Source organism: Phalaenopsis equestris, unplaced genomic scaffold (assembly GCF_001263595.1).
Source record: "Phalaenopsis equestris unplaced genomic scaffold, ASM126359v1 Scaffold000006, whole genome shotgun sequence".
In the NCBI taxonomy this organism is placed as follows: domain Eukaryota; kingdom Viridiplantae; phylum Streptophyta; class Magnoliopsida; order Asparagales; family Orchidaceae; genus Phalaenopsis; species Phalaenopsis equestris.
The window spans coordinates 668787-679046 of record NW_018164448.1 but is presented as its reverse complement, the minus strand read 5'-3'; the positions used below and the strand labels follow the sequence as shown (position 1 = coordinate 679046).

The window sequence follows — 10260 nt, the reverse complement described above, 5'->3', positions numbered from 1 at the left end:
GTAGATTCACATATATACCACACACAATTTGTTTTAGTATTTATAAATCCAATACATGAACTTCAATCTTAATATACTTGTTACTTCACACATGCATAAAAATGCATTTTCTACTTACTAAAAGATAAATTGATGGTATTTTTTATATAATTTCAACATTTTGGATGATATAAATGTAACGAGCAAAGCTTATGTGTTAGATAAACGAATACAAGAAATTGAGTGTTGGCTATATGAGTTCTTCTTTGATTACAATAAAATTAGTTTGATTCAGATTTGGAAACAGCAGCTTATCTTCTCTCTTTACTTCATGATTTGGATATTTTGGGGAGAAATGCAGCTAGCTTTACTTCATTTTATGGTTTGAACATTTGGGACAGTTGCGTCTAGCTTTTCCTTGCTTTATATATTGGATATATTGGATATTTTGGAAAGAATTGCAGCCAGTCTTTTCTCAGATTTTACGGAACTGCAGCTTATCCTTTGTTTGTAATCTGAAATTTAAAAAAAAAAAAAAAAACCAGAACCAGATTTGTTCTGTTTCACAATTTGGACATTTGAGAAACAATACAGCTAACTTTGTACTACATTATGGCTTGGTCTTATAGAAAAGAGAGATCCGAAACTTTATAGTTTGGATTATATAATTTTGATAAGCATGTGAAATATCAAAGTGGCCCATAATTTCAAGATGCGGGGTAAAAGGCAGTGATGCAAAGAACCTTTAATCAGCTTTTTCTTATAGCTAAAAACATAAAATTAATATTCAATTTGTAAGATGTCCTTTTTCACTTCCTTATGTGGTTGGCAGCCCCAACCCTTTCTTAAAAGATTTGGTAAACAACAACAGATACTACACTTTTAAAGGTTCAGATACTACACCAATAAAATAACAGATGTTATAACTGATAAGACAACAGATATTATACTTATAGGGTGACAAGGACTATACTTACAGATACTACACCATAGACACTATACACTAGTCACTACAGATTCGATATTACACACATGTACATTACACCTTCACGGATTATTACCAAATCCTATACACAAAACATTACACCTCATACACCACATATAAGCACATTTTACCTTTAATTGATAAGTTCAGATACTACTTGGGTTCACTAATTAATTAAGTGACAGGGTCTAGGGTTGCCCAACTCTAGGGGTGATTCGTTAGTGACTTCTGATTAATATTGATATGTAGACTTCAATATATCAGTGGCCTGAGGAATCGAGAAAATGAGAAAAAAAAATCTAGTCTTAGCCTAACCCCAAATTAAAATCTTATATCTCACTTTAAATTTTCATATGTTTATCATTTAGACTTTCTTTTATAATCTACAAATGTTTATCTAATCTCTTTATGTTATGCAATTGTAATATATTTTGAAGCATCAACAGAATTAACCAGGTACGATTTTAGTTGTTTCAGTTTATTTACTTTTCCTACTACATAGTTCTTTCTTTACTGTACAGTCTTTTATTTCTTTACAGTATTTTATTATACAACTTTCTTTCAGTTTTTTTGTCCTTTTACAGTACTTTATTATACGATGTCTGCATGTTCTGTGTTTCATTTCTTTACTGCGTTATACTATAGATATTCATCTGCACTCATATTTTAGTTACTACCTCTTTAGTACGTTTATACAACACTTTAGGATAGGCCATTCGAGGCATGTTTCTTTCTCTTTTCCCTCGTTTCCATATAACCAAAATACACTTTTTCATTTCAACACTTCTCAAAATTTCAAAATCACAAATGATGTTTGTAAACTTCAATAAACTAATAATAAGATCTATTTCGACTCTCTCTTCTCTTCTCGGGACGAGATAACGACGTGGTCAATTGACGATTCATCTTCGAGCAGCGGTCGAAACAACAACAGAAAGTGGAAAGAGGAGCTTCAACTGAACTTCCTCAAAGTTAAATAACATACCTATAGAACGTCGAGGTCGTTCTTCTGGCACGACGTAAATCCTCATACACTATCTTTTAGGATTTTCTACGATTTTATATCGTACGATATAAGTTTTAAACTTTTTTGGATTTCGAGGTCATCGTTCGGTACGACATAAATCCTCCTATTTTCTTGGACTATTTGCATATGACATGCAGACACAAGTCCCGAATATCTAAATAATTGCAAGACTAAAACATCAAATAATTTCTCTTTTAAAGATGTAAAGTCAAACCATAGATTAATTTGAGATGTCACTGAATCTTATTCAGTATTTTTGACATCTCCTACTTTTGCTCCTTTGGATTCTGAAAAAAAATGTTCTTTCTTGAACCTATCCCACTTGACTTTTCCTATAAACAATCGTGAAAAACTTAAACGTTGAATTCTTGAAGACGAAATCTTGATCTTAAACGAGAGTCTTCTTAGGTGACTTCGGTTGTCTAAGATGTAATTAACTATAGGGGTTTGCATCTATAGAAAATTAAGAACTCAGATTAATCTAAACCCTATCTAATCTGTATATTAGAGAAGAGAATTTGTCAGATACAAAATTCACAGACCAAAATAGAGTCATAAACTTTTAAGTTTAAGTAGTTAAATCTACCAATAAGTGATACGTTTATCCTTCGAAATGATATATCATTTATGGTATCAGGCTCAGCTATTTAAACTATTAGATATATGAAATTTATCTGGTCTCTTTATTTTTTTAAAATAAAGAATACCGTTTTAAAAATCAAAATTACACTAAATATTAAATATTAAAATATTAAATTTTAATTTTAAAAATATAAATAATTAGCCGAAAAAGAGGTAGAGTCTATTGACTCTCGACCGGAAGCCTTAGGAGTCCTGTATTTGTCGAAAAGAGACAAAGTTACACATCCTCTTCTTGTCAACACAAGCGAGTCGCGGGTAAGGTCTCCACCAGGACATCATAGAGATCATCTATAAGAACAACCAACCAAACACCTTGATTAGGTTGGCTTGTCCAAGGCGATGAAGAAGAACGTCGTCGTAAGGGGAAGGCTCCCACGACCGATTCAGGTGATGACCCCCACAATCCCGTCAAAAACGCACCGAGGACATGATTTCTAAGAATGAAATTCTGCCCTTTATCGTATCGAAAGAAATGCAAAGGGTCTGAGTTTAAATGGATTCCTTTGCAGGCGGAGGTAAAACTCAACCAGGATGGAAGATCTGCCTTGATTGATCTTCAGAAGGATTGCAACACTGACTCTTCGGTCGCCGCCCGCTATGCTTCAACAGTGGCTGAGATGATGTGGTATCTGAGCTTAGAGGAGATTATGCTAGAAAAGTAGAAAACCATCACATTCAATGAAAAAAAAAATGTTGGTATTAGACCATGGAAGACCATTAAATTTCAAAAACTCACACAATAGTACGGCAATAGTCGAACATGCAATAGGTTTAAAGTGAATGGGTCAAAAAATCAAGACACTCACCAATAATGTGTTTTTATGAATGAATATCAGTATTATGTTTGCATGAATTACACGGGGGATATGCAAATATTCATAGGCAAATGAAATATTTTACCATGGTCAGAACAGGTAATTATGAAAGGTTGAAGCAGCATTTCAGGGTCTCTCACTGTCATGCAGTTGAACAAAAGTATCTGCGCCTAGTTTTCAGAGAAAACCAATGGCAAAAAATGTAGGTCAAATTTAATATTACTGAATTCAAAATATTGCAACTGCCATGCTATATGAACATGCAAACATGGCAATGAACATATAAAACAATAAAAAGATTTCACCTGTGCTCTGCAATCATTATTAGGTTGTTCCTCAAGGTGATTGACATGGCGAGCATTTTCTTTCCCAGCATGGGAAAACCATCTTGCACACTCCACCATACTTTCTGGACTGTGTGCTCCATCTAAATAAAAAACCAAGCCACCAGATCCGACGTTTGAACTTTGCACGCTAAAATATGGATCAGGAACTATTTGTGCCCGTCCTTGTAAACTGGCTGATGCAAGCCCCCTTATGAACTGTTCTGGCAGATTACTCTGTCGCCACGGAGAAAAACATCAGTGGTAAACTTCTCAAATTTGATGCAAAATTGCAAACCAAGTTATCCATTAATATCAACCTTAGGCGTTAATATCAACCTTAGTGGTTTCAGAAAATATGCCATCTGCATGTCCAGTTTTTTGAAGCCAAGTGCGACACATGGCAATTGCAAGGCCCGCATTTATATACTGATGTTCACCATCAAGTCCGAGCTTTTGACCGTTCAGCAATCCTCTATCCAATGGCAATGCAATTTCAAGGGATATCTGCAGTAGAAAAGAATATTTAATGTTGTCATACTTCTGCAAAATTGAATTGAAAGTTATAGTTCATCAAAATCATATGTAAAATAGCTTTGTCAAAACTATATCTGATCAAACTTCAAATTTCAAATGGAGCTCACTCTTAAAAGAGATGCTTTAGCCTTAAGAACCGACATTGCTTCTTCAGGCTGGCGTACAGTGTAAGCTGGAACTCCTTGCTATGACAAAGGATGAAGGAAAAAAGTTCATTTGAGATGAGAGAGAAAATTTTAGCCATAGTCGATACAGAAAAACAACCTTGAAGATGCCAGCTTTCTCTCCAGCAATTTCTCCCAATGTATTGCCTGCTTGTAGAGGAATGAAATGTAAGGCTGTGCTCGCGTGTACAAGCAAAAAAGTTCAGTTTTTAGCAAGTTGTGCATATTTTTACTTTAATCTACTCTCTATTAGTCTCTATACATTTTGATAACCAAGCCAAACTGAATATATTATATAGCTGTAAAATATAAAAACTGTTAACAGAAAGAGATGCTTTTTATGTATGAATTAGTAGCTTGATGATATTCGCAAGTTCTTCTAAGTACAGTTATTTAGGAGATATAAAAGCAACAGCTACAGGCATCAATGTCCGACACGTGGTAAAAATAATCAATAGAAGAAAAAGAAGTCTAAGTTTTAATGATAATGTTTTAGGGGCCTAAATGCTACAAATTTTTATCTATGTTGCATGTTTAACACCCAAACATTAGTATAAACACTCCTATAGCAAAAATCTTCTTGTCCTAAAAAAAAGCCACTCCGTTAGACTGGACTAATCCTAAAACAACAAGCGGCAAGCATCGAACCATTTACTGTTCCTACTAAAATATACTAAAAAAATTTATAGCCCATCTCTCCTCCTTCCATCTCACAGTAAACCTGTAGTCAAGTGCGGTGCTGTGGGGATGGGAAGATGTGATATTTAGAAGCTAATCTCTCTCCTTCCATCTCACAGTAAACCTGCAGTCAAGTACAGTGCTAAAGGGATGAAAAGATGTGATATTTAGGGTTTATGGTTTAGGGTATATGTATAAATATGCGCTTTATATATTCAATATAGAAAATTTTTGTAGAATGCATGTAACTATGTATAGCCCTTGTTTTTTATTGTGTATCCATGGTAGACATCTTTGGTTCATATTATATCAATGGATAAGCAGATTTTCAAGGACAACTCACCGAGTATTTCCATATGGTCATATCCAAGTGAAGAGACCCCACACACGATAGGTGTTTGAACCTGAATAACACTATCAAAAGTAAATATATTTTTCTAACTCGCCCAACTACAAAAATCTTTGTTGTAATCATTATACAAGTAAAACAATAATGCCTGAAATATGATGAAGCCGTAAAATAAATTATAATGGTAAAATGAAAGGCATTTTCTTTCACAGCAGAAAATCAGAGTGCTAATTTTCTAAGACATACCACATTAGTTGCATCAAATTTCCCTCCTAAACCAACCTCCAGAATGGCAACATGCACCTGAAATTTTAGAACCAAGAATATATTACCTAAATTGTGATTTATCATAAAATCTAGAACATTTACTGACTAATATTAAGTAAATATAGGCAAAGCATCGTATTTTTCCTTTAAAAGGCCGTACAAGTGGTCAGAACGAAAAATTATGAAGATATGAGTAAGAATATGATGTGTACTGTAAACTGGCCTGTTCCGCCACAAAAATTTTGAATGCAAGCAATGAAAGGAAACGAAAATAATTTGGCATCGGCATATTATCATCAGTTTTCTCCTGCACAGACAGAAGGGGGCATATATCAATTGCTCCTGGATTAATATAAAATGGATTTGCACTTGTAATATATATTTCTTTAATGAATCTTACTATGTGAGTGTAATAAAGAATATAAATGAGCATCTCTGAATAAAATTACAAGAAAACAAACTGTACAGAACTACGAAATAATGTAAAAAGAACAATAATGCCAGCATTAAGAATGAAAGATATCAGTTCAGCTGTATAACTCTTAAAAAATTAAGTTAAAAAATTATAGACCTCAAAAGCCCAACATACTTGATAGTAATATAGAAGAAGAAGCATGACAAAATTACGTGCACCTTCTTTCAGGCAAAACCAATACAATTACCTGTAGTCTATTCCAGCACCACCAGAAGTATGCCAAAAATTTCTCCTCTGATATATCCATGCTGCAATATGTACAGCCATTGAGAAAAAATTCAGTGTCTTGCTAGATTGATAAAAATAAATAATCTTCAAGAAAATAAACAATTTCTTATAAAGAAACAAATTCATTCTTTCATCCAAATACTACGTTCAGCAAAGTTTTGGGATCAGACAGGAAGGGATGTACTTCGGGAAATATTTCAGGTCTATTAAATTTTAGCAATTAAAGCAAGAATTAGAAGCGTGAGAGGGAAAAAAAAAATCAACCCTATAAATTTTTTCTAGTTGATGGCAGCAACGATGGAAGGGCGAGACAGCAGCAGGTTGTTGTTCAGGGTGCCGCAGCAAAGCTGGAGGGGAGAAGGTGAAGGAAAATGATGCAGGAACAGATGAGGGAAGGGTAGAGGAAGGATAAACACCACCTCAAGAACTAGATACAACTGCAACACCATTGGGAACGCTTGAATACAACCCTAAAAGGAAAAGGAGAGATGCCGACGGCTATCCCGAAACAAACAGCAAAAACTAACCACAAACACCAATAAAAACAAATAATCCTATGATAACTAGGAGCGGACACCACTCCCCTTGGACACCACTCCCAAGCCTTTGAGGATTCGGCCGACCCCAATACTTTTTGGACTGGTTGATACCAGAGTCAACCCAAATCACAACAAGAAAACAAATAAAATTACTCAAAGTCAAATAAAAGGTTACAACCAACACGCTTGAAAGAAAAAATATAATAACACGACACGAGCAAACCCCACTAAAGTGTATCCCAACAGTGGTGCGAGTCGGCTAGGTAGATTGAAATAGCTGGCTGGTGTAGCCGCAGCAAAGGAATGCTGAGACGGGGGATGGGTAGCGACAGAACAGCAAGAAGGAGGTGTTCCCTGGCTGTCCTAGATGGCAGTGGCACAGTGGGAGGGTTAGAAAAGCAGGAACAAGAGACGGTTTGGGCTGCAGCAATGCTGGAAGGGAGGGGGGGGTGGTTGTTGGTTTTCCCATTTGCTTAGTAGAGTATCAACAGGATTTGTCCTTCTGACAACTCATCAATTTTCAAATTAGCCTTAATCTTTTCAAGATCTGTCACTTGAAGTTACAGGTGAATGCATCCCTCACAGGCCCACTTATTAAAAATAATATTTTCTCCTGGCAATGCTACCATTAGTAGTAAATTTTCTTCCTAAATGGCTAAGAACAAACAAGGTAAAGTAAGCCTATCATCATAAATCTCACTAACAATGGCCATGGAGGATATGCTCTAAACCGAATAGAGCTGCACCTTTGTAGCCTTCATAAATTAAACGACTGGAGATGAAAAATATCACACAAAAAAGAAATGAGCAAAAATAGAACTTGACAGGAGTATAAGAACAATGCACCTAGTTTGACAACTACTAGGTGAAATTATTGTTTCCTAAAGAGAATGTTTTGTGAGGAATTTTATTAGTAAAAGTTTCTCCCCTCTTTGTCAACCCAAGTGCACTCCAATGAGTAAGAAAGAATGTCACAACCTAAAAGAGACTGGTTTTGTAGATTAGAAATAGACTCTTCTCACTTCATCTTCCTCATTTTAATAATGACCACTAGAAAGATCAACTTATCAGAGTTCATTGTTACAAGGAGGCTAAATCAAATAGCTCTATGAAGATAAAACCTAAACAAATTGGAAGCAAATAAACATTTTGCTTGAGCTAGTTATATAACTAAATGCAACTCAAGTGTAGGTGAATTGATGTGGCCACAAATAATCTTCAATGTTATTAAAATAGCCCTAATTCCGTGACTGATCAAATTGATTACAGCTCAAAATCCACTTTTACGGATAGATCACATAATTGGTAGTAATTTGTGTAGATATTCAAGAATATGACCTCAAGCTTTATATTAGACGCCAGACCAATATCGTTGAATGTAGCAAAGTAAGACCTAATTTGATCTTTTAACTGCAGGAGATTCTCCGTCAGGCAATGCACGCCAACTCGTGCCAAAGCAATAATTAATAATGGGTCAAAGATGTTCTTCGTCAACACCAAGCAAAGGGCATATGCCCCAGCATCAGTTAGTGATGTATATAATTAGTTTGTGGTTATAAGATTTATTAATAAATCTAAAAATAACGTAAATCAAAAGAATCAAAGCAAGCATATTTCTATTATACAACCAGTTTACAGAAAATTCAAATCATAAATCTGCAATTTTTTCTCTCTCCAATCTCTCCAAAATATTGCTTTTCTCAAACATATTCTCAAACAATTCCAGGCTGCTACAACTTCATGAATTGGTTACTCCCCAAGTCACTTTTAAAACTCCACATAAATTAGTGAAACACCTAACTTTCCTCATTGAATCAAAAGCGAACACATTATCAAAGGATGTCAAGGTTAAAGTCATTCCCTAGTAGGGTTCCGCCTAGGTTAACCTATCAGGTTCGTCGATTTCATTGACTCGATCAGAAATAAATCCCATAAATTGCCACCCAATCCAACTATACCACTGCCCACAAGTCCTCCTTCCAGCATCCAACCGTCAAGTTGCCTCCCATTACCCCTAGTCGGCATCCACAATACTCGGCACCTGCTTGCTTTCTTTGTCCAAAACTAGAGCCACTTGAATTTGCATGCAGTTACTCAGTCCATAACATTAAATCCCCACTCGAAGTCTCAATTAGCCATTTGAATATAAGAAGATTATCAAATATATAACTCCATCAACCGATTTTAGTCCAACCCTAACCACTCTCATCAGACAGTCCCAACAACAACATCAGGTCAGCTTCTATTTTGATATTGTCAGGTGCTCATTATTCAGCTATCACTTCTTCTAGCCACTATTATCCCTATTGAAACATGATCAACATTTTATCCCAAAGTCTCCCTAACATGCTTGCTAGCTTAATTCAAATGACATTCATGCCCATCTTAAGAAGCTCGCAAGCCTAATCTAGCTAGGTAGCCCTAACATATCTTAATTTGACCATGACACTAAATTGTCGCTTAATGACCCAAAGCATCATAAAAACATATTTTAATTAGCATAAAAATAGCCACCTTCTATCTTCCATGCACAAACTTAATTATAAAAAAACTAAAGAGATTTGCCCGTTGCTATTATGTAGGCTCCTCAAGTAACAAATAAAAGATCAATCAACCTATCGTAAAAGCTCTATACCAACACCATGCTAGGGGATCAAGACAATCATATTGTTGAGATTGAAATATTATATTTAATGGCCCGTTTGGGGCAACTTATAAGTGCGGCAGAGTTTTCAAAACGTCATTGTCCTGTTTGATAATTGCGTTTGAACTACGTTTTGAAAACGGCTTATTTGATTTCTTAATAAACGCGAGCCACGGGATCGACCCCGCGACCCGCGTTTTTAATTTGGCATTCAAAGATTATTCCTTCGCTACCCTCGTCTTGTCTCGTCTCCCTCGCGTCTCATCTGCCTCTTGCAATCCCTTCTCTCTCGCGAACAAAATCATCGACTGGGAGTTGTGCAAGCGATGGCGACTGGGAGTGCACCTTCTGCTTCGTCATCGTGAAGCAGCCGCGAATGGGAAGGAAACAACATGATCGCGACTATGTCGGGAAGGCAACAAACAAGATCGCAGTTCTTTAGGTAGCCAACGAATCGATTGCGACTCACTGGGAAGGAACAAAAGAGATCGCAAGTGGGTTTTGAAGTAAGAGGGTGCGGACTGCGGCTTATGCACATAGTGGAGCGCGATACAGAGAGGAGCGGCTTTGGAATGCAGGATAAGGCAGAGCGGAGGAAGAGGAAAGAG

The 10260-nt window shown here is 35.9% G+C and overlaps 1 protein-coding gene across 3 annotated transcripts in view; it reads right to left on the bottom strand.

The window, feature by feature from the left end:
• Positions 1 to 10260, bottom strand: part of LOC110018221 (folylpolyglutamate synthase) — a 34421-nt gene that overhangs the window by 20373 nt on the left and 3788 nt on the right. For 2 of the 3 annotated variants that reach the window (XM_020715475.1, XM_020715477.1), the window contains exons 5-13: positions 6429 to 6489; positions 5990 to 6073; positions 5746 to 5802; positions 5494 to 5554; positions 4573 to 4619; positions 4416 to 4493; positions 4111 to 4278; positions 3754 to 4008; positions 3534 to 3618 (exon numbers count right to left, since the gene is read on the bottom strand). In XM_020715475.1, the coding sequence (XP_020571134.1) occupies positions 3534 to 3618; positions 3754 to 4008; positions 4111 to 4278; positions 4416 to 4493; positions 4573 to 4619; positions 5494 to 5554; positions 5746 to 5802; positions 5990 to 6073; positions 6429 to 6489 (896 nt within the window). The remainder of the gene's footprint in view (positions 1 to 3533; positions 3619 to 3753; positions 4009 to 4110; positions 4279 to 4415; positions 4494 to 4572; positions 4620 to 5493; positions 5555 to 5745; positions 5803 to 5989; positions 6074 to 6428; positions 6490 to 10260) is intronic. The other variant, XM_020715476.1, reaches the window with a different exon arrangement.